At 31.1% G+C, this 26,470-nt stretch overlaps 1 protein-coding gene across 1 annotated transcript; it reads right to left on the reverse strand.

Annotated features, from left to right (window-relative positions):
• Positions 1 to 1,135: 1,135 nt before the first annotated feature.
• Positions 1,136 to 4,070, reverse strand: LOC132281491 (ankyrin repeat-containing protein At5g02620-like). Its single transcript, XM_059783192.1, has 4 exons — positions 3,594 to 4,070; positions 3,060 to 3,375; positions 2,763 to 2,997; positions 1,136 to 1,232 (listed from the first exon to the last, which is right to left on the reverse strand). Exons 1-4 carry the CDS (start codon positions 4,068 to 4,070, stop codon positions 1,136 to 1,138), a joined length of 1,125 nt encoding a protein of 374 aa, XP_059639175.1.
• Positions 4,071 to 26,470: the final 22,400 nt, after the last annotated feature.

The following is a 26,470-nucleotide window of genomic DNA, read 5'->3' on the forward strand; positions in this document are numbered from 1 at the left end:
GTATGGATCGTAGTAGGATAGGACTTGCATGTGGGCCTAACCCACTCTCTTATTTTCAGGTGCTCGTCAGATGCAGGGTTAGAACTTGGTCGTGCAGAGCAGATACAGACATTCATTCCTCCGACTACGTAGGACTACTTATTTATTTAGCTTTGGATTTTGATTACAGTTTTTTCCTTTCTAGTTTGGGATTTTATTAGGGGTCCACTTGAAGGATTCTCGAATTGTTAATTAATGGAGTTACTTTGGAGGTTTTGGATTAATGGATTTTAACAGTTTTATTTTGAGGATTTTTAATTTGAATTCTTTTCTGCTTTATTATTTATTTCTTATTAATTCGATTTGTATTCCGTGCTTAATTATATATTAATTGTTTGATGTCCCTCAGATCTGTGTTTGGACTTGATCACCCGTGGCTTTAGAATCGAGGGGTATCACATATGGTTAGCTGTTAGGGGTAGATTGTACACTCTTGATGCCAAACCAATGTTTCACAAGCACTGTACTAGCTGTTTTTATCTTTGTCACTTAGATTGGGAATCCATTGACCATTTATTCTTTAAATGTAAGTTCATTGCTCACATATGGAAGTTTATCCAAGAGTTGGTTGGATTTTACATACTACCTAATTGTTGGTCGGATTTGGTTCAATGGTGTTCAATACATTGGAGTTTATCAGATTTTCTGGTTCATAAACTTCCATGGTCAGCAGCTATCTATTTTATCTGGATGGAAAGGAATGCAAGGGCATTCAGAACCAGTCATCCCCTTCACACCACATTATTTCTCAAGTCAGGAATAGTGTGTGATACCCCTCGATTCCGGAACACAGGTTGATTAAGTCCGCGCACGAGACTGAGGGCGATATCAAACAATTAATATTTTAAATCGAATGCAGAATACAAAAAGATAAATAAATAAAGAAAAAAATAATGCTGAATGGAAACCAATAAATAAATAAATAAATAATCTCCTCTAAATAAAATCCATTAATCCTCGAGGATAGAAAAAAAAAAAAAAAATCTCCATAGAATAATTTCTCCAAAAGAATACAATTTGGGAATCTTTAAATATGGACCCCTAATAAAATCCCATAACTGATAATAAATAAATGTCCAATAAACTTAAATAGTATTCAGAAGGTAAAATCATACGTCGATGACACTGGAAAAGTGATGATGCCAAGTCTCTGGTTTGCACGAACAACTGATAATCCTGCTACTGACGAGGACCTGAAAAATATAACAATGGTGGGTCAAAACCTACAACAACTCCTTTCTACGACAACCCAAACGGAGACCTAAAGAAACTACACATTTATAGCTATCTCATGCAATAGCTACATAGTCCATACATATAAGTATACACACTAAAGACTCTCACTGGACTAAGGCAGACTCAACCGTGTTATAGTGAGTATCTCATGCAAATCGCACACAAAGGTGGTCACGAGTTCTCCTTCTACCGGGGCACACACATCCCTAAATCCAGTTACCTATCTGAACTGGCAATATACGCCTTTATCCTAACCATTGATCACAAGACCTTAAGCTTGTATCATATTACACATAATATCATTAAAGATACATTTAATCATATTCTAACAATAGTATCCAAACAGTAACCATACCCATATCCTAACAATAGGTTGGAAAAATATATAAAATATATAATAGCCATATCCTAACAATGACATGTCATCCATATCCTGACAATGACATGACATAGAATCACACCCTAATAATGGTTCTCAAATAACCCAAACACACACACACATATATCATGTTCAAGATCATAAAATACATATATGCAATTGATTAAAATCATATCATATCATAACAACAAATAACATATAATTTTATGTTATTAAATCACATGAATAACTTATAAGTTATTTAAAACCTTAATTTAATCATTTATTTCATCAGAATCAGAAACATAGCATGCTGATAATATATTTTTCCAGCAATTCAAAGGATCTTACAATCTCCTTTTATACTAAACCTTTAGTCTTCTGTGGTGAACAATTTATAAGATTAAACTTACAATTTAATAATTGATTTAATTCCATTTACATGCATCAATATTATCATATCTCAAATTCGCATATCACTGTACCTAAGTCTCCATTTATTGTTCGGGACCTTAAATAATCACGTATACTATGGTCATTTCATATTGATTTACCCGAAATAGGAAAACTGAAAAAGAAAAGAACAAGGATTTAAATTAGCATAATTACCCAAATTAGTTGAGGCAACCAAAAAGAATAAATTGTGCTGCGCTTAATTTGAGTTGGACGTCCGCAATTTGATAATGAGTATATACATGATATATATATATATATATATATATATATATATATATATATATATATAGTTCAAGCAAGAAAAGAAAAGTATATACACACACACGAGTTGTAATTAGAATATATCAAGCACACTAACAAATTGTTTAATTGCAAATTAACAATTACATAAACACACCACCAAGGCTTTTCCATCTCCTCTGTTTCTATAGTAAAAGTTGGAGAGTTGGAATCTTCCCCGACAAAGACTACAGTGAGATCGAATTACAACAATTAACACCCACTCTCAAACAAAACAAGCCAGTAAAAAGAAAAAATTACAACAATTAATTAATTAACCAGAAAGAAAATTAAAATTTAGGATTTGGTGGAAGATAAAGCATCGGAGTGAGTATATGGCATCCCAGCCACCAATAATTTGTGTCGCAGCTGGAAGTAGTGAGAAGGGTTGTACCTGCCAATGGGCATCCTGGTGAAGATGATCATCTCACGACAGTTAACATATGTGCTCACAATATATGCAAGGAATGGAAACGGGACTGTAACATAAGCAGCCGGAGTTTTCGGTGTTGTGGAGAGCACAGTGAGTATATAGCTCAAGATAAGGGAAAAAAGGGATAGTCGGAGCACCAAAAAGTGTAGGCCAATTTCGAGGGTGAGAAAAATAAGCTCAGTTGAGGCTGCAAATGCTGTGGAGTTAATAAACAAAAGACTATATAGTAATAAATTTCGGACACAGTTAATTTCTTGCCGCCGTCGGCCATGAATATTCCAGTGGGGGGTGTCACTGAAACTTGGTAGGTGGCTGTTGCAACAAGAGTAGCTACCACTAGTACAGTGTTTCGAATATCGTTAGACTTCAATCTTTTAATATTACATAAATTAGGGAGCCCTTTGGTTGTTATAAATGTTGCCAGATCAGTAGTTGAATTAGGATTGCAGGACCTTGAAGCTCTCGCTAACATTTTTCTGATCTCTCCATCGCTACTTAAATCATGAGCCGTCAAACCAAGCATATTCTTCTCATTTACTTCTCTACCCACAATGTTGAGCAACATTTTCACAACCTGATCAAATATAATATAAATTAGTTAATTTCATTTTACAAATTATATATAATTGAGAGAGAGAGGGATCGAGGGGGCTAGCTAGAATGCATGCCTCAAGTTGGTTAGTGTACGCTGCAACGTGCAACGCTGTGTTTCCATCCTCGTCTTCCATTTTAGCACCAGTTCATCATCGACCTTATTAGCCCATTTGAAAAGGACTCGAAAAGCTTCCAAACTGCGGTTTCTGACCGCAACACGGCGGTCTCGCCTCGGACATTCAAATCTTGAACGGATGCTGGACAAGCGCATAGAAATTCAGCCAAAAGACTGAAATCGTTTTTTTCGGCTACGTAATGTAAAGGAGTGATTCCCTCCTTGCCTTGGACACGGATGAGGTCGCTGTCAATATTTATGAGCCTTATCACTGTCTCGGCATGCCCATTTCGCAGTGCTAGATGCAAAGGGCTGAAGCCATCTGGATTTAGCTTTCTACCAAATGATGGCATCAACCTAATCATTTCAACTGCGAAATGCGTATGCCCCATTGATGCAGCTACGTGTAGAGGAGTATCAGCAAGTCGAAATTGTTTGTCGTCGTGGTCTGACTGTGAGGACTTTTGAGATGAATACAAGGCATTGATATCTTTACATTGTCGAAACAAAGAATAAAAGGCATTGATGTCTCCTGTTTCAGCAACTACCTTCAACCTCATCCTGGCCTATATATATAGTAGGAGATCAAGTGCATGCATGATACATTAATTTAATTAATTAGTATAATATGTTATTGGATAGTATGTTAATAAAAAGTAAAAAAAAAGTAATTAATACTCCTAATACTTTGTGTTAAATATTAGTAGAACTGAATCGAATTTCAAATCAATCACAGGAGTCAAATAATAAATAAAACAAGAAGAACAGGGTAGAAAAAAAAAAGGTCAAAACTTTCATCCTCTTTGTGCATGCAAATGTTAACAATCATTACATATGGTGGACTATATATATTATTCTAGCAACACTATAAAAAAACCAATAAACATTTCAAGTCTCTCATCAAAAGATGAGTAAAATGAGAACGTACGTACCAATTAGAACGGGTTCTATTGCGAAGAAATATACACTTAAAGCAACGATTTGAAGATAGACATGGATAACTAGTGAAACTCGAAGGTGTGAATTTATAAACTTCCGAATTTTAAGCAAAATAAGAGAAATATTCTATTATTGTCAGACGGAAAGAATCAATTTTTTATTTTTTTATTTTTTCATTCCTTGGTTTCACTATCTTTTTCTTTTTGCTAAATTCCCCTATCTTTATCACATATCTTAACATACACATTCTTTTGTCATGCCATTCACGATGGTCAACTTTGTGGTGGTGATCGAGGATGAAGACGATTTAAGTGCAAAAATTAAATACTAACAATTTCAAGAGTTAAATTTTATTTTTTCAATACTTGAATTTTAAGTTATAATTCTAAACTATATATATATATATATATATGCTTGTGTAAGTGTTAATTAAATTGCATTTATCAAACACACTTAGTTTATTGAATAATTTCTTAGTAGATTTTAGACTGATTTGATATCAGAGGAGGCGTGACAGAAACTAGACTCCACATCTCGAACATGCATTTTAATGAAGTTCTTGAAAACATTTGGCAGTTGAGCATAAGTGAAAGAGCAACCGAATCAGACTATTAAATATTTTTCTTGACAGATTATCAAGATGGTGGCGGAGATGGAAGCACGCTTACCGCTTACTGCGGCTGCAATGGCTCCAACAACAATTGCCGATAAATTGCCTCCTCCGAATATATAGGGCATCCCATGGTCCACTCGTTACCGGCACAATCATCTGTGTACAAATTTTAACTAACCATATTAGTCTATATTGCAATCATCTCTAATAACCCATATTATACCAATCAATGATAATTTTTTTTAATTATTATTATTATTTTTTAAAAAAAGTTAAGCAATTCATACAATCAAACCCATACAAGAAGAATGAGATATACATATAGAAAACGAAGTATATATTGCAGATTATGGTGCTAGACAATATGACAGCCTTACATGTATATCTATATCTATACTATTATTAAATGTGCAAAGTGTTTCAGTGTTTCAGTATTTCAGTATTTATTTATTTATATAAAAAAATATTTATTAATGCATATAAAAATAGTTTTTGTAAAAGAAGTTTCTATAAAACTTTAAAAATTACCTAATAAAATCAATCACATTCTATATAAAACTCTTATTTTTAGTTATTTTTTATGGATAATTATAGTTTCTATAAAACTCTAAAAATTACCTAATAAAATCAATCACATTCTATATAAAACTTTTATTTTTAGTTATTTTTTATAGATAATTATCACAATATAACCGGCCCGGCCCGGCCCAATTATGATTATGTCATTATCATAAAAGGACACGTGTCATCATCCTATTCATCTAAGAAGCCTATAAATAGAGACATGGAGGAAGGAGGAAGGAGGAAGGAGGAAGGGGTACAGAAATTGATAATTCTAGAAATCCAGAATTTCAGAGTAAAATACAGAAGCTCTGCTAAAGAGTTTCAGTATTTATTTATTTATTAATTGAGTTGAATTTCAGAGTAAAATACAAAAGCTCTGTCAAGAGTTTTCAGTATTTATTTATTTATATAAAAAAATATTTATTAATTAATATAAAAAGAATTTTATCTATATTATTATTAGATGTGTAAAGAGTTTCATTATTTATTTATATAAAAAAAAATATTTGTTAAATGATATGAAAAGAGTTTTTACTAAAACAAAAACAAAAATCTATAAAACAGTAAAATCTACATAATAAAATTTAAATTAACCTATTTATCTATTTATTATTATCCATTTTTAATAAAAGAAAATCTAATTAGACAAGATTTATTAATATAAAAAATATTTATTAATTGATATATAAAATAAAATAATTTTTATAAAACTCTACCACAAATTAGCTTTTATTATGAGTATCTTAATAAAATTAAAACTTATTAGACAAGTATATATTTAAAGAAAATAAAATAATTTCAATAAAACTCTATTACAAATTACCTATTTTATTATCAATAAAACTCTATCAACAAAGATATATTTAAAAAGTTTGTATAAAACTCTAACACAAATTACCAATTTATCATGAGTTTTTTAATAAAAGGAAACCTAATTAGACAAGTATTATTAATATAAAAAATTATTTATTAACTGATACAAAAGGAGGTTTTTAAAGAGTTTTTAAAACACAAATTACCTATTTAACTATTTATTTTGAATTTTTTTTACTAAAAGAAAATCTAATTAGACAAGAATTATTAAAATAAAAAATATTTATTAATTGATATAAAAAGAGTTTTTAAAAGAGTTTATATTAAACTTTAACACAATTACCTATTTATTTATTTATTACAAGTTTTTTAATAAATGAAAATCTAATTAGACAAGATTTATTAATATATAAAATATTTATTAATTGATATATAAAATAAAATAATTTTTATAAAACTCTACCACAAATTAGCTTTTATTATGAGTATCTTAATAAAATTAAAACTTATTAGACAAGTATATATTTTTTAAAAATAAAATAATTTCAATAAAACTTTATTACAAATTACCTATTTTATTATCAATAAAATGCTATCAACAAAGATATATTTAAAGAATTTGTATAAAACTCTAACACAAATTACCAATTTATCATGAGTTTTTTAATAAAAGGAAACCTAATTAGACAAGTATTATTAATATAAAAAATTATTTATTAACTGATACAAAATGAGGTTTTTAAAGAGTTTTTAAAACACAAATTACCTATTTAACTATTTATTTTGAGTTTTTTTTACTAAAAATAAATCTAATTAGACAAGAATTATTAAAATAAAAAATATTTATTAATTGATATAAAAAGAGTTTTTAAAAGAGTTTATATTAAACTCTAACACAATTACCTATTTATTTATTTATTACAAGTTTTTTAATAAAAGAAAATCTAATTTACTTAATAAAACCAATCACATTATATATAAAACTTTTATTTTTAATTTTTTTTTATGGATAATTATAGTTTTTATAAAAATCTAAAAATTACCTAATAAAATCAATCATATTCTATATAAAACTCTTATTGTTAGTTATTTTTTATGGATAATTATCACAATATAACTGGTCCGGCCCAGTTATGATTATGTCATTATCCGAAAAGGATACATGTCATTATCCTATTCATCCAAGAAACTTATAAATAAAGGCATGGAGGAAGGAGGAAGGAGGAAGGGGTACAGAAATTGAGAATTTTAGAAATTTAGAATTTCAGAGTAAAATACAGAAGTTCTGCCAAAGAGTTTTAGTATTTATTTATTTATATAAAAAAATATTTATTAATTGATATAAAAATAATTGAATTCCAGGGTAAAATACAGAAACTCTGTTAAAGAGTTTGAGTATTTCAATATTTATTTATTTATATAAAAAAATATTTATTAATTGATATAAAAAAATTTTTATCTATACTATTATTAGATGTGTAAAAAGTTTCAGTATCTATTTATTTATTTTTAAAAAATATTTATTAAATAAAATGATAAAACACTAAAATCTACATAATAAATTTTAAATTAACCTATTTATCTATTTATTATTATCAATTTTTTAATAAAATAAATCTAATTAGACAAGAATTATGAATATAAAAAATATTTATTAATTGATATATAAAAGAAAATAATTTTTATATAAGAATTAATTATATAAAAAACATGTAAGAAGTGTTTAAAAATTATAATTTTTTATTAAAAGAAAATCTAATTTTCAGAGTAAAATACAGAAGTTCTACCAAAGTGTTTAAGTATTTATTTAATTATATAAAAAAAATATTTATTAATTAATATAAAAAAGATTTTATCTATACTAGTATTAAATGTGCAAAGAGTTTCAGTATATAAGTATCTATTTATAAAAAAATAAAATTATTAATTGATATGAGAAGTATTTTTTTTTTTTTTAAAAAAAAAAAAAAAAACTCTATCAAACTCCAAATCTATTTAATAAAATTTAAATTAACCTATTTATCTATTTATTATTATGAATTTTTTTAATAAAAGTAAATTAAATTAGACAAGAATTATTAATATAAAAAATACTTATTAACTGATATATAATATAAAATAATTTTTCTAAAACTCTACCACAAATTAACTTTTATTATGAGTTTCTTAAAAAAATTAAATTTAATTAGACAAGGATATATTTAAAGAAAATAAAATATTAAATGTGCAAAGAATTTCAGTATTTCAGTATTTATTTATTTATATAAAAAATATTTATTAATTGATATGAAAAGAGTTTTTATAAAAAAAAATAAATAAAAGAAAAAAAAAACTTAATAAAACTCTAAAATCTACCTAATAAAATTCAAATTAACCTATTTATCTATTTATTATTATGAATTTTTTAATAAAAGTAAATCTAAAGTTTCAGTATTTATTTATTTATTTAAAAAATATTTATTAAATGTGGAAAGAGTTTTTATAAAACTATATCACAAATTACCTATTTATCTATTTATTACGAGTTTTTTTAATAGAAGAAAATCTAATTAGACAAGCATTATTAAGATAAAATAATATTTATTAATTAATATAAAAAGAACTTTGAAAAGAGTTTCTATAAAACTCTAACACAAATTACCTATTTATCTATTCATTATGAGTTTTTTAATAAAATTAAATCTAATTAACCAAGAATTATTAATATAAAAAAATATTTATTAATTGATATAAAAAGTATTTTTTAAAGAATTTCTATTAAACTGTAATACAAATTACCAATTTATTTATTTATTATAAATAGATTTCCAGAAAATATAATAATTTCTATAAAACTCTACCACAAGTTATCTATTTTTTTTTTCTTTAAAACTCTATCACATATAACTTGTTTTTATCTATTTATTGTGAGTTTTTTTATGAAAGAAATCTAATTAGACAATGATATATTTAAAGAAAATGAAATATATTTTTAAAAGAGTTTATATAAAATTTTAATAAATATTACTTATTTATGTATTTATTATGAATTTTTTAATAAAATATAATATAACTAGACAAGAATTATTAATATAAAAAATATTTAATAATTGGTATAAAAAATAAAATAATTTTTCTAAAACTCTACCACTAATTATCTTTTATTATGAGTTTTTTAATAAAAAAATATCTAATTAGACAAGGATGTATATATTTAAAGAAAATAAGTAATTTATATAAAATTGTACCACAAATTACCTATTTTATTTGTAATGAAACTCTACCACATTAGATAAGAATATATTTAAATAGTTTTCATAAAATTCTAACACAAATTACCAAAACTTTACCACAAATTAAGTATTTTGTTTTCTTTAAAACTCTATCATATATAACCTGTATTTATCTATTTATTATGTGTTTTCTAATAAAATAAAAAATCTAATTAAATAAGGTTATATTTAAAGAAAATAAAACAATTTCTATAACTTTATCACATTAGACAAGGATATATTTAAAGAAAATATATAATAATATAATAATACATATAAATAAAATATAAATGTTAAAGAATTTGAACATTCATTATTTATTTTTTAATATAAAAAATAATTATTAATTAATACAAAAGGAGAACTCTATCACATATAAGTATATAACCCTTGTATTTATCTATTTTTTATGAGTTTTTTAATAAAAGAAAATCTAATTTTACAAAGATATATCTAAATAAAATAAAATAATTTCTATAAAATTCAACCACAAATTACATATTTAAAGAAAATAAAATATAACCTAGGGTCTTCCAAAAACCACAAACTCCATATAATAAATTTTTATATCAATTTCAATCTAATGTATAATTAGTATAATTGAATTTTTATTTTAAAATTTAATTAAAAATTAATATAATTGAATTTCTGTTGTAAATTAAAAATTATACTAAATTTCAAATTATCTAATAAAATTCAAATTACAAATTACTTAATAAAATTCAAATTACCTAAAAAAATTTCTTACTTTGCAAAACTCAAATATTTCACTATTAAAATAAAAAATTATTATTTAATAAAAAATAAAATATACATATTTCAGTATTAATATAAAAACATTAAAGAATTTATTAATTTACGAAACTTAAACTATATCACCAATTTCAAAATATTTCAGTATTTATTTATTAATATAAAATAAATTTTTATTAACCAATATGAAGATAAAAATTTTATAAGTTATAAAATATTTATCACGTGTATCGTGTGATCCCCCCGGATCTCCGGATGCGGGTTGTCCAGTCCCACGCCCGATTACCCGAGGATGTCAAACCAATTAGCAGTTAACGAACACAGAATACAATTAAAAAAACAGGAATAAATAAATTGCGGAAAAGAAACTACAATGATAATCAAAAAACTGAAACCTCAGAATAAAATTTTATTGATAAATAAAACTATACTGTTACAACTGATCCTTCACGAATACAAATCGTTCTCCAAATTATTCAACTCGGGAATCCATCTAGTGGACCCCTAAAATATCCCACTGAACTCAAATGACTGAAAAAAAAAAAAACCAAAGCCTAAAACATGAAACAAAATCCTACAGCATTGGTGGAGTGAATGCCTGTATTTGCTCAGCACGATCCAGCTCTAAGGCTGGAACTAACGGACACCTGTAAAAATAAGAGTGGGTCAGGCCCACATGCAAATTCTTCTCTAACTGCAATCCAAACTGTGACCCGATACGCAGATACACCCTAGATATCTCAACAATAGCTATCTAGTCCATACATATATATATATATCCACACTAAGGGACATTCACTGAACTACAGTAGGGGCTTCAACCTAAATAGAAGGTAACATGCGAAAACGCACCCAAAGGTGGGCATGAGTACCTAGACCTAACATGGTACACCTTAACCTACTATAGCCGGCTACGCATCCATTGCATATACGCACCCTAACCGACGAGTCTGAGACTCAAGGTCATCTCATGGTACCATAACCATATATTTAAAATCAGTTCATATCCATCCATAAGAAATCCAATAAGTCGTTCAGCTTATTCAGCCGCACAGACTTATATAAGAGATCTAGTAAGTCGTTCAGCTTATTCAACTGCACAGACTTAAATATAAGGAGAATTATGTTTTTATAATTCATACCCTTATTCCAAAATAGGTAGGACTGAGTATTTTGAATCAGTCTGTCCCTAGTATGACACCGTCCCATACCGGTGCATACAATCCACAAAATCCATATAATTGATAAAACAGATAAAAATGTTCACCAATTAAAATCCATAAGGTAGGAATTAGCGTTTTGAGTTAAACCATACCTAGTATGCCACCGTCCCATACCGGTGCATACAATCCTCCATATCCATATAAATTACAACATATAAATACTAAGCACGTAATTTATAGTCCAAAACCAAATATCCATATCCTTGCAAAAAAGTGCTTTAAGTTTCAGCAATTTAAAATCCAAAATCATGTAAATTACAACATATAAATACATGTTAGTAATTTACAATCCGAAATCATTCCAAACAATTGCAGAAGAATATTTATTATTTCAGCAATTTAAATCCAAAAGTTAAACTATGTATTATTTAACGATTTATCAGCAAGCATCCAAAGCATGAATAAATTAGTTTTAATAAATCAACTATTCTATCATGCATTCAAATAAGATTTAAAATCATAATATTATCCAAGAATTTGCTAAAAATTAATTCTAGCAATTCAGTTCCTTTTATCCGTCAATAGCAAGCTAGGTTGCATACTTGTATATTGTTTTGTTGTTTAAGCACCCAGCCACAAACTATACTACGAGTCCAATTTATTAATTAAAAGACTCCCTCATGCATCTAAAATTTAATTTAGAACATATATAACACCTTAAATTGTCAAATTAAAATTAAACAATTTATTTCCTTCCAGCCGTTAATCGTACGCAAAATTGTTAATTAGCGCACTGTTAATTCCATTATTACAAAGAGGATAGTTTATACAATTTAAGATCTTAATTACATGTTAAATTAATTATTTAATCCCCCATTAAAGTTCTAGAATTTTTCAAGAACCCCAAGTACCCAAACAGTAGCAAAAAGTTCGTAAAAATATTAACTGATTAGGCAAAATGAAGGGAGCCTACTCTAATCCTAAAAGAGCAGGCTCTTTTAGAGGTAGAGCAGCCTCTTTTAAAGGTAGAGCCTACTCTACTTCCTCTAGAGCAGGCTCTACTCATAGGGGAGGCGGCTCCTCCCTCCATGGAGCCGTCTCTCTTCCCCTATGAGCCTCAGTTCAGTTACTTCTCCGTTTTCGACCGTTCTGCTTCTTCTCCGGCCTTTTTTATACCATTCAATTGATTTCAAAAACTAATCCTAAAGGTCTTATTAATACCAAAGATCATCCCAATGATTTGAAAACAACAATTAAAATCAACTACAGAAATTAAATTTGCTACCGAATTAACATGTGTTAAGAACAAAACTAAAACTATTTTTCAACAACAATTCTACTGAACTTAGGAGCCTTATCAAATTTAATTAATTCAAGGTCTTAATAACACCCAAAATCAACCTTCTAATCTTTCTGTGAAACCCCAGAATCAACAGAAACATTCCCATGCTCCAAAGTAACAAACAGTTCGTAGAAAAGTTTACAGAACATTCACTATTAAAGAGAGCCTGCTCTAAGTTTTAAAGAGCAGGCTCTTTTGAGCCTGGAGCCGGCTCTATAGGTCTTAGAGCCGGCTCTTTAAGTGTGGGAGCCGGCTCCCACATCCATGGAGCCGGCTCTTACCTCCTTTGAGAGCCTCCGTCCCCGTTCTGCTCCGTTTCAGCCTATCTGCTCCACCTCCGGTCATTCCAGTTCCTCTGTTTCTCTTAAATACTGAACTTACTAGTCTTATAAATACCTAGTATCATTCCAATGGCCTATCTACAGTAGTTGGAAACAATTATAGAGGCCAAAATTGCAACTAACTTAACATACTTTAAGAACAGAATGCTGAAACGAAAGCATGCATAAATTTTGTTTTACAAAATTGATATCAACACCTACAGATCATTGATATAACATGTACTAAACATATAATTTCCAATTAAAGTTCAATTAAACCCTAGAGACTATCTAGGTGCACAGAACACAAGCCAAAGGGAAGGAGAAAGAGAAGAACTGGCCTGCAGTTTTGGTCTCAAAACTTTGTCGCCGTCTTCCTAATTTCCTGTAAACACTGACCACCTTCAAGCCTCCCATGGTTTTGTTTTAATCCACCATAACTCTCCCTTGGTCCTCTCTGATTTCCTCCTTGACAATCCTTACAATGCTCTATTCCTCTACCCTCTGTTTTTACAGAACAACTCTACGTGTATGCTATGTGATATATCATAAACCCTAAGCTTAAAGCATATTGGTATATTTATAGGCTTAATACCAAAACCCTAATCCTTGTCATAATAGAGACAAAACCTTAAACTTAATCCTAGTCGGCCCATAATAAAGCCTACGATTAAATTCTATGTCGGCTACACCAGATGACGTCCCAAAACTTGTAAGTAAAAATAACTTAATATATTTAAAAACTCACGTAGTTTAATTCACATAAGAATTCCAATAAGTCAATAAATGCAAACAAACAATTTCAATTAAATCACTATAATGCAATTAATTCAATTAAAGCAAATAATTCAAATAAATCAAATAATAAACACAAATAAATAATTTGACACATAAACACTTAGCCACAAAATAAAAATGCACATAAAATAACATTTAAGTTCCAATTTTTATCCCTTTTAAATTAGGGGTATTACACATCGCACGTGTCTTTTCCTAGTATATATATATATACTACTGACAAAATCTCACCTGCGGTATAACTGATGCTAAATTGAGAACTCCCATAGAGAGACCTGTGGCATTCAAACATCAAAAGCATGTCCGTACCACTTTTATTTTTCCTTCTGTTTCAAAGCAATATGTTTGAAAGATTATTGGTGAAAAAAAGTGATAAACCCCTCCTCAAGCAAGCATTGATCATATGTGATTGTAAGCAGCTTTAAAAGATTTAATGCTTTCTTGAGGAGAGGTTTATCACTTTTTTTAATTTTTTGATCATTGCCTACTCCTTTCATGGGCCCTCTTGTTTTTGATGGTCAGCCACGCACCATCAATTCTTAATTCTTGAAGAAGCATGCTTAATTCTTGTAGTAGAAGCATAGTGATACTTGATCACTTGAGAGCCCTCATATAGTTATAATTAATGAATGGAAAGATGTATTAAATAATTTATTTAATTTTATATATTTTAAAAAATAAAATTTGTCTCAAACTCGTGATTAAATAAAGAAAATTCATACTTAAAAGATTCTCATAATAGTATTATTCAATTTTTTTTAAGTTTGTACATGTTATGGTAAATTATACTTGGCTCTTTTGAGGTAATTTGGGTAAATTACACATGAGTAAATTGTTTAGTGTTTATTATTTTAACCTCCTATTAGATTTGATTGTATACTCAATGACACTCTTAGTATTTTCTTTCTGGCAAACATGTTAGACCAATTCTTTCACACTCAAAGTCACTTTTCAACTGCCGAAGAATGGGTTTAGTGGAAGTCAAAATAAAGTATTAATTTCTTATTTAAAAGAAATTGCTTTTAAAACAGAAAATGCTATGCTATACTTATTTAGATTTGAGATTTTATCTCGAATTAGGTGGCTGCTTTGTGTGTTTTAAAAGTATTTATTTATTTATTATTATTATTATTATTATTATTATTATTGTAATATATGAAAGATCTTAATATAGGAAAGAAAGAAAAAAATAATAAAACTTATCATTATGGAATCTAAACCCTAATATAACTCAATAACTTGAATTCAATTCTTTGGTATATATTTTCGTTTGGGAAACCCTTTCTATTAAATATTAAAATTATTAAAACTAGAAGCTATAATTTTTTTTTTTTTACAATGAATAAGTGACCTCTTTTTCGTGAATAAGAACCCTAATTTACATAATTCACTTAAAACTTTTTATAATTGTATTTTGATTTGGTATTTTTTTAGTACGGTTAAATTTTAAAGAGATACCCAACAAAAATATAGAGAAATTGAGAGAGCGTAGAAGAGAATATATATATAAAATGAAAAATATTAGTAGAGAAAAATAAATTAGAGAGAGAAACTTAGTGTAATTGTTCATTCTCACATTTGCCTTCAATTTGCAATTAGTTTAGTTTGCTTAGAATATGAAACACAAAAATCCATAAAAGAATAAAATGTAATATGTATTAAAATGGAGGACACAAATGTCTTTTTAGTTATTGTCACGTTGATCAGATTCAAGATTAAATTTGAATTAAAATTCGAGATGTGTAGCGCTGCTGTACATTTTTAAACACATAAAATAGCCAAATAATCTGAAAAATAAGTAGCCACCTAATTCGATATAAAATCACAAATCTAAATTCATGAAGTAAAACATTTTTCATTGTAAAGCGCACAATTTACTTATTTATTTGGTTCAATCTAATTATCGAGTAAGTTTTGATTTAGAGAACCTAATTGAAAATAGTTCAAGTTTTAGATACAAAAACAATTTTCATTCATTATTTGTTAATTATTGAAAGTAAGGACTTTTTTGGTTTGTTGAGTCCTACTAGTTTGACTTATTAGAAAATTCTTAATAGTATTCATTGCGAGACATTAAAATACATGCACACATTTGAATTTGTTTTATTTTGCATAACTGTGTTACTTATATATGCACAATTTTTTTCTTCAATTTTATACGAAAATATTACTCTTAATATAAAATTCATTGAAAAAAATTATAAACGTGACAATCGAAAGCCACCGGCAGACTAGTCCGGTCCTAGGCGTGGCTCGAGCTCCCTGCAACCAAGCCAACTTGGAGAGGAGAGATGATCTAAAAGTAAAGTTTTGTATTTGTTATTTTGTAAAAAAAAAAATAATAATAATAATAATTATTATTTTTGAACTTTTTAAAATTTATTATTCTTTAATGGTGCCCCCTTAACAAAATTGTTGGATCCACCATTGTCTTGTTTCTGTTATATTTCTAAACAGGATCCATAAGAAATGACTTCGGCATCTCCAATGTAAAATACTATTTTTTCCTGGTAAAGTAATATTTTGAGGGGAGTTATAGTGTCAAAATGTTATATTTTACCAATTACGCTCTAATGGTGCACTGTCCCATTTCTCAGTCAAAATGATCTTATTTTTTGACATAACAACCAAAAACGACTTACTCGTTGTGAATCCACCAGATGAGGTTAGGAGCAATGGCTTTAAGTATTAGGAATCTTGCTTGGTGGGATCATTCAAGAGAAGAATGCCTTACAAGATTATCTCAGATCAAGCTCACAAGCTTTGGGACTCCAGAGGTTTAAGGAATGTTGTTACCAATTCTAAATGAACCTTCTATTTTAAATTTGATTCTATTAATAGTTGTATTTCAATTCTTTCTGGGGAGCAGTGGTTTCTTGCTGGTAAGGTTGTCTTTCTTAGACTTTAGAATCATAATCCTTCTTCACAACCTCACTTGGATGCTATGAAATCCTTTTCAATTTGGATAAAGTTGTTTAATGTCCCCTTTGAGCTCTAGTCTCTTATGGGGCTCAGTTATCTTGCTAGTGCTGTAAGGAAACATATCCTTGTTGACTCCACCATGCAAGAAAGTAGTAGAATTAACTATGCTAGCTAGAGTATGTGTTGAGATTTTTCCACACTCTTCACTCCCTAAATCCTTCCCTGTAACCCTCAAATATGGGGATACCACCACTATGAAAGTCCAATACCCATGGATTCCTGCTATCTGTTCTCATTGCTTATCCTTTGGGCACTCTAATGATCTATGTAGTGAAATTGCTGTTTCTCAGCCCATCACTGTCCAAAGTAATCCTATACCTCCCAGCTCACATGAATGGCTTACAAGAAAGAGAGGTAAAAGCCATTGTCAATCCCTAACCCTTTCCCAAATTCTAACTACAGCAAACAATTGGAAGCCTCAACTTCAAACCCCCAAATTGTGACATTGCTTTCAAACCTTACTCTCCCCGTCTCTCCTTAACCTATTCTTGTTGTACAAAATGGAAGCACTACTCCAATTAATGGTTCCACAATAGTACCTCCGCAAGAATTGCCTTATAACCCGAATTCTCAAAGGCCAAAGAACATAAGCATTATACCTCAATTGGCTTTAGAGCCAAACCCTAACCCATCATTGGTAGCTGAAACAATTCTAAGGCATAGTTGCTAGATGTCCATCATAACTCACCTAAGCAATATGTGAATCCCTCATCTTCACCCCAGAGTGGAATGATGAAAGCTATTAACTTGGTCATTGATCTCTCACCTTATAATCCAAAACCCCACAGTTTTGCAATTACACCCTCTTCAGGAATTATGGTCACCAATTCATTTGCTGCCTTTCCACATGATGATTGCAATGAAGGACAGGATTACTCATAGGACATAGCTTCCTCTTTAGATAAGATCTCTTCCCAGAACCACCAAGACACTGAAAATATCCCCATTATGGATAAATTGATGAAACCTAGAAAACTATCACATGCCAAACATTCCAAGATTACAAAAGGCCCAACAAAACCAGTGGCCAACAGTGTTTCGTTGAAGGGGTTTAGAGGTGTTTGTAACCTCTCATCCTTCTCCAAATGAATTAGGTAGCATGGAACATAAGAGGGCTTAACTCTACCCTCAAATAAATAGAGGTTAGATGTCTCATTAGAGAATCAAAGCTTAGTCTCATTGCAATCTTGGAAACCAAAGTTTGTAGTACCAATATGCAGTCCATCCATCAGTTTATTGCCCCACAGTGGCAAATTAGATGCAATTACCTTTCCTCAGTTTTAGGAAGCTTTTGGGTTTTATAAGATCCTCAAATCTCAATGATCAGTACAATGGAGCATGGTCAGGTAATTAATTATGACATTGAGCTTATTGATCTTAATAAGAGAATATTGGCTTCATTTGTATATGTTGCTAATACCTCAACAAATAAGAAAGCTCTGTGGAGAGCACTCAATTATTTATATCTTTCAAGTGAGCCATGGATTTTGATGGGAGACTTCAATATCTTGCTCTATGCGAATAACTCTTTTGGAGGAGCTCTTAGATAGACAACTAGAATGCAAGACTTCAAGGAATGTTTGGATAGAAATGGACTTGAAGACATGAGATTCATTGGGGTGTTTCATACTTGGTAAAATAGAATTTATGGTTGTGCTAATATTACAAGAAAGCTGGATAGGGTCCTGGTTAATTACACCTTCATATCCCTTTTCCCATAAGCTGGATGTGAATTTCTTCCACAGGGCATCTCTGACCACTCTCCAATGGTGATTAGGTTTGGGGAGCTTACTCTTAAAAGAAACATCCCATTTAGGTTTTTTAATTTTTGAACCCTGGACCCCTCATTTTTACACATTGTCCCACATGAATGGCAGAGAATGGTTCATGGTTCTAGAATGTTTATACTGGTTCAGAAGTTGAAAGCACTTAAACAGCCCCTTAAGCAATTAAATAGAACAGCCTTCAGTGACATCTCAGTAAGAGTTGCAGCCTGCAGAGAGGACCTTTCACTCTGCCAAAGAAGCTTGGACCTTAACCCAAATGATGACCTACTTAGATTAAATAAAAAGAGCTCTCTTCCAAGTTCACTAAACTCTCACTTATAGAAAAATTATTTTATAAACAAAAAGCACAAGTGTACTGGCTCAAGGAGGGTGACCAAAACACTTCTTTCTTCATGAGGAGTTTTGGTTCAAAAGCTAACTGAAGGAAAGTCCAATCAATTTTCATTTCTTGTGGCACTCAATTACATAGGGATGATATGAAGAATGAATTCCTCAACCATTTCACCACCATACTTGGCCAAGATTTTACACAGTATCAACGTATGACATCCTTTTTGTGATACCTCTCGATTCTAGAGCCACGGGTGATCAAGTTCGAGTACAGATCCGAGGGATACCAAACAATTAATATTTAAATGAATACAAAATACAAAAGAATAATAATAATTAAATAATAAAGTTGAAAGAATCTAATTAATAAAATTCTCGAAATAAAACTTATAACATCCCTAAACTTTCCAAAATCTCCAACATTTAAATAACTCGGAAATCTATCTCTAGTGGACCCCAATAAAATCCCAAACTGAAATGTAAACAACTAAAATGAAATCCAAAGCTAAACCATGAACAGAAATCCTACGTCGTCGGAAGAGTGAGTGATAGTCTTTGCTCAGCACGAACAAGCTCTACTCCTGGAACTGACGAACACCTAAAAAATGATAGTGGGTCAGGCCCATGAGCAAGTTTTATATTACTACAATCTAAACAGAGAACCGATACGCATGTACATCCTAAATAACTCAACAATAGTTATATAGTCCGTACATATATATATCCATACTAAGGGACTCTCACTGGATTATGAAGGGGTCTCAACCTGAATAGAGGCAACATGCAAACGCACCCGAAGTGGGCATGTGTACCTAAGCCTAACAGGGTACACCGCTACCTATCATAGCTAGTTATGCATCCCAATACATATACGCTCCCTAACCATCGATCCTGAGACTCAAGCTCATATCGTGGTACCATAATCATATACATAAAAATCCTATCCTATCTATCCATAAAAAATTCAGTTAATCATTCAACTTGTTCAGCTGATCTAACTTAAATACAAGTAACAAATAATCCAGTTAGTCACTCAACTTATTTAGTTGATTTGACTTAAATATAAGTAGGATTTAATTTTATAATCCATTCTCTTATTCTAGAGTAGGAACGACTTAACGTTTTAAGCTAAACCATCCCTAGTATGCCACCGTCCCATTCCGGTGCATAAGTCCATAAATTCAATAATTGATAATCTAAATAATAAATGTAAACATCAATTATTCTATACAAAACATGATAGAATTTTGTAAACTAATATGCTTACTTGATACTCCACAGAATCTAATGATTGACATTACAGATGATATATGTAAACATCAATTAAACCATAATAAGCATAATTGAAATATATATATATATATATATATATATATATACATGTTTATTTTCTACCACTATGACATGCTTAAACCATACCAAACACAAATCAATTGCTAATTTAGATGTAAGCAAATTGAATCATCCGCATCCAAGATCAATATACAAATTTACTTAAGAATTTCATATTGCTCCATATACTAATTCCTTGTGGTTTATTATGTATTACCATGCCCTCTTGAGTTTTAGTAAAGCTTTAGACATCACTAAAAACCCCCAGTATAGCTTCTAACTGAACCTAGAATTTCAAAATCTAAGCACAGTAGCCAAATACTCGCTGAAATCCAAAAAGAAAATAAAAAAACAAAGGAGCTGCCTCTTTTCTACAAGGAGTCGGCTCCCTACTCAAGGGAGCCGCCTCCCAATGGTGTAGAGCCGGCTCCCCACCATGGGGAGTTGCCTCTTTGCCTAGGGGAGCCTGCTCCCTTCAAAAGGGAGCCGACTCCTCCTGTTTCCCACACATGCTTCGCCTCCGGCGACTTCCAAATCCTCCGTTCCTCTATTCCAAGTTTCTTACTGGTCAGTACTAATTAAGTCCCAGTGTGTTCTAGAAAATATTTAACCCTTTATGCTTTGATAACATTAATTAAAATAAGCATGCATGCAAGAAAAATTAAAATTAAGCAATTATAATAACGTTAACATACATATTGTCTTAATCAATTTCAACAGGTATGAAAGGTCGGTTTAAAAATTCAATTACTCCTAGAATTGTTTAGGCATGTAAAGAACATGAAGCATAAGGGAGAGAGTTAGATATAAAACTTGTTTATGAGATTTTGAATTAGAATCTCAAAGCCATCTTCCTAGATTTTTCCGGCGAGTTCCGATTACTTTCAAGCCTCCTACTGCTCCGGTTCTAACCCACAATCAACCTTTTTCTTTCCTCCTTAGTCCTCTCTGTTTTCCTTTTAAGTCTCTCTCTGTTTTCCTCTCAAGTCTTTCTGTATGTAAATTGGGTTTTCCAACCCTAGACCGACGTATACTGTTATATTTATAGGCTAAATTACTTTAACCTAATTCTTATTATACTACGAGAAGGAAAAGAAAAGAAAACTAATAGAATTAACAAGTCGGCTATCCCGTAAAAAATTACAAAACCCTAATATTATTATTAATGAAAACAACTAATTAAATTTCCATATAAGCGTACATTAAAGAAAAAAAATAATCAAATTTAAAACATCAAACAATTAAAATAAATAATTCAATTAAATAAAATAAATAAGACAATTAACTCAATTAAATAACAACAATTAAAACAATTAAGCAAATATCCAAATAAACACATAAAGAATGCAAAATTGCAATAAAATCATAAAAGAAAATACCAAGGCTATCCTTTTAAAATTAGGGGTATTACATTATTCCCCCCTAACAAAAAGAATTCCATCCTAGAAATTCGCTCTTACCTTCTTCCAGTATTTTAGGAAACTGCGAACGAATGACATCCTCCCGTTCCCAAGTAGACTCAACCTCATTGTGATGACTCCACTGAACATGCACCAAAGGTATAACCATGTTGCGAAGAATCTGATCCCGACAGTCGACAATACGACACGGTGGCTCTAAATATATTGCATCCGATTGCAACTCAATCTCCCCAACATCGATATACTGATACCGATCTCATCTCGCAAAAATTTCCGCAACATAGATTTACGAAACACATTGTGCACACAATCCAAATGATTCGGGAGTGCCAACCTATAAGCAACAACTCCAACTCGATCCGTAATCATGAATGGACTGACAAATCGCGGTGATAACTTCCCTTTCTTCCCAAAGCGCATTACTCCTTTTATAGGAGACACTTTGAGTAAAACCTGATCTCTAACCTGAAACTTCAATGCACGAATACAATGATCTGCATAACTCTTCTGCCTACTCTGGGCAATACGCATGCGATCCCTAATAAGAGCAATCTTTTCGGAGGTATCCTTAATGAACTCAGGACCCAAAAATCTGCTCTCTCTAACCTCCATCCAACAAACAGGAGATCGACATGGTTGGCCATATAATGTCTCAAATTGTGCCATACCAATAGTCTTTTGGAAGCTATTATTATACACAAACTCCACAAGTGGCAAATAGTCTTCCCAACGGCCTTTGAAGTCAAGAACACAAGAACGAAGCATATCCTTCATGATCTGATTAACCCTCTCGGTCTGTCCATCAGTCTAAGGATGATAAGCAGTACTAAGATGCAACTCTGTACCCAAAACCTGTTGAAAACTCTTCCAAAATCCTGACACAAAGCTCGAATCCCTGTCCGATATAATAGATAACGGAATGCCATGTAACTTTACAATCTCTATAATGTAAAGTCGCGCCAATTATTCCATAGTAAAGTCAGTGCAGATAAGCAAGAAATGAGTTAATTTAGTCAACCTATCAATGATAACCCAAATGGAATTGTGATCCTTGAATGAATTAGGCAATCCCTCCACAAAATCCATAGAAATGATCTCCCACTTCCACTCTGGTATAGGTAATGACTGTAAAGCTCCTGGCAGACTCTGATGATCAATCTTGACCATCTGACAAGTACTAAACCGAGAGACAAAAATAGCAACATCCTTTTTCATACCTGCCTACCAAAACTACTACTTCATATCTTGATACATCTTGTCTCCTCCTAGATGAACAGAGAACTCAGAATGACTAGTCTCAGTTATCATATCCTTCTTTAAATTGTCAGCAGAAGGTACTACTAAACGTCTTTTGTACCTTAAACCTCCATCAGTCCCAATATATATCGTAAAATGGAACCTCCCTAGAAGCTATCTCTGCAACTTTGTTAATATATTGCTGATCCGTAAGTTGTGCCTTCAAGACCTTGTGAATGATAGAAGGTGTAACTGCCATGCAAGCCATAAAAGTATCAGACAACTCATCAACTGTCCTCAAAGCATTCCATTCAGTAGTGAACAAAGCAGAAAGACTCGCATAGGGTCGGCGACTGAGTGTATCTGCCATTACATTTGCTTTCCCTGGATGATACTGTATAGAGAAATGATAGTCTTTCTCAAACTCTAACCATCTGCGCTGTCTCATATTCAGCTCCCGCTGAGTGAACAAATACTGCAGACTCTTGTGATTACTAAACAATCTGAAGGACTCTCCTAACAGATACTGCCTCCTAATGCATAAGGCAAAGACCACAGCTGCCAACTCCAATGCATGTGTTGGATAATTAAGCTCGTGAGGCTCAAGCTTACAAGATCCATACGAAATTGGTCGTTCCTCCTACATCAAAACACACCCAAGACCTTACGAAGAGGCATCTGTGTAGACAAAATACTCTATCCCGCACTGTGGAGTAGACAAAACCGGTACAAAAGTCAACTTGCTTTTCAACTCATCAAAAGCTTTCTGAAGTGTTCATCCCGCACGAATCGTACCCTTTTCTTAGTTAGGTGAGTGAGTGGGTCCCACTATCTTCGAGAACTTTGAATGAACCTACAATAATATTCTGCCAATTTGAGGAAACTCCGAATCTCGGTAGGTGAAGTAGGCTGTCCCCACTCTATCACTGCTGAAACCTTGGTTGGATCTACTGCTATTCCTCTTTTTGACATTACGTGACCCAGACACTTCACTTCCCGCTGCCAAAATTCACACTTCTCGAACTTGGCAAATAACTAGAGAATAAAGTTTTAATAAAAGGTCCACTTTTTGTCTTGATGATTGGTACTAGATTTGTGTACTAGTTTGAGGGTAAGGTTGTGATCATTTCTTTAGTAGGCTTAGATAGCAACATATTTGATGCCGATCCACTCAAAGAGAATTCTAGAGTTGTTTTGATTTGCATGATCATTTTCTTGATGTATGGAGGACCATACTTGCTTGTTTGATGTTAAAATTTTGGGAAATTGCTTAAAAATAGTTGAAAAATTGTATACTTGAGGTAGTTTTCTCTCAATACTTGTTAACAATATTGGTGCCTCTTTAATAAGAATGAGCTTAATGTTTATCGGTATCATTTCTGAAAACCCTTACGAGACTTCACTCGTCCACTAAGGGTAACCTGGGGGTTTAAAAGGCTTGTTACATGTGCTAAATGTAATCGTGTTCCCTACGAAAGTGGTATTATCCATTTATTGCTTTCTAGTTCATAGTTGTATAGTTGTTCATTTCATTCCTTTACTTTGTAGTTCATTACTAGAGACTAGCAATATTTAAGTTTGGGGGTGTGATGAGTGCTAAAAAGTGCGCATTTAAACCCTTTAAGCTCGAGTATTCTAGGACCTTTATCTATCTTACTTTTCCATTTTAGACTAATTAATCACACCTTTTTGAATTGCAACACATGTTATCCATCATTCATTACACGTTGAATATCTAGAATGGTGATGTTTAGTGGTGACCTCTAGATCCAAAGACATCTCTTTCTTATTCTCTACCCTTTTATTTACTTTAGTTGTTTAGTATTAAATTCATTTACATCATAATTTAATTAACTAACAAACAATTTTTTTGATCATTTGACCTACTAATCTGATCTTGTTTCTATATCATGTTGCCCTTAATCTCTTGGGACGATCCCTACTCACCCTAGCTATATTAGTAGTTAGAGGTAGTAGTGGCTCTTTATAAATTTAAACTTGTCCACACTTTTATTGCAATTTGGGGTGTTACGACATGACCGCACCAAGTTTTGGAGCCGTTACCGGGGACTGAATTGGCAACGCCTTGTTTTGGGAACAATTAGGAATTAGTACTCTTCTGATCGTGTCTTTATTTACTTTATTTTTAGTTACTTATTGTGTTTGTTCTTATTTGGCTAGGTGAATTGAGCAAAGAAGTTGAGTAAAGGAGAATTGAAAGCAAGGAGCTAAGCTAAGCTAAGCACAAAAAGGGCTACTTAAGGACCCTTTGTGAGATCTTTCTAACTCAATCTCTAGTTAAATCGTCGACCAGCGTGGTGGCAAGTTCTTAAATTCTTAGATAAATCGTGAGCTTGATCGGTTGATCAACTATACATCAACCTTCGCAATAGCACGAATCATTGTAAAATAGGGCTATTGATCGGGTAAGTCGAACCACTGGGACTGAGCTAGTCTATGGCAACCTAAGAGTCTAGAATTGTTCTTAGAATGATAAGGGGTAATAAGGGTTTGTTTGATTCGTTTGTCACTAAGCTAGTAATTGAAGTGCATAAAATAATAAATTGAAGGGGATTAAAAGAGAAGATTTAGAGAAGGAAGTCTAGGGAAGTGAGTCCACTCCAAACCTCTACACAAGCTAATTATATGATTAATTTGGGGAATTAATGTAGAAATGACCTTGATATATAATAATACATGACTACTATAATATCTTCAAGAAATTCAATTAATTAAAGAGTAAGAACAACCTATCAAAGCTTCACATGGTTGAGTTACCTAAACTAAGATGCAACCCTAGACATGCTCACTAAGTTAGAGATTGTCAAACAATTAATCAATTGGTGGAAGCACATGGTATCAAGTCACAAGATTAACTCATCAAAAGAAATTCTTAAGCTATGGATTAACAAGCTACTCAAAACCATGCCATTAAAACCGTTCCATAATCTTAGTTCCATTGTCACTATGAAACTATAAGCCATACAACTATGAGATTAAATAATCTAAGACAAGAGTATGTAAATCAACATAGTCATTCAAACATTCAAAATCTTTATTACAATTTGTAACATGCTCTAGACCATGGAACTAGCCAAATATACATTTCATTCCCCAAAATAAATCAAAAACTAGACATGCTTACAAGGTAGAGCTTCATCACCTCCCTAGATGGAGGTTTAGTTACCCATTGATGCACTAGAGGAAGGAGGAATCAAAGCCTTGACCTCCATTTTCGAGCTCCCCTCTTCTAGCTCCAAGAACACACCTTTCTTGCTCTCTTCTCTCTCCTCTAATCTTGTAAAAATATGGGATA

This window comes from Cornus florida, unplaced genomic scaffold (assembly GCF_030987335.1).
Source record: "Cornus florida cultivar Cherokee Brave unplaced genomic scaffold, ASM3098733v1 CherokeeBrave_3.0.0_Hap2_Chr11, whole genome shotgun sequence".
NCBI lineage: Eukaryota > Viridiplantae > Streptophyta > Magnoliopsida > Cornales > Cornaceae > Cornus > Cornus florida.

Coding starts and splice junctions, on each gene's coding strand:
- LOC132281491 (XM_059783192.1), bottom strand. CDS start 4,070: ATGAGGTTGAAGGTAGTTGCTGAAACAGGAGACATCAATGCCTTTTAT. Junction 3,376..3,593: donor TGTTGCGGTCAGAAACCGCA/GTTTGGAAGCTT, acceptor ATATTTGATCAG/GTTGTGAAAATGTTGCTCAA. Junction 2,998..3,059: donor AATATTCATGGCCGACGGCG/GCAAGAAATTAA, acceptor TTAACTCCACAG/CATTTGCAGCCTCAACTGAG.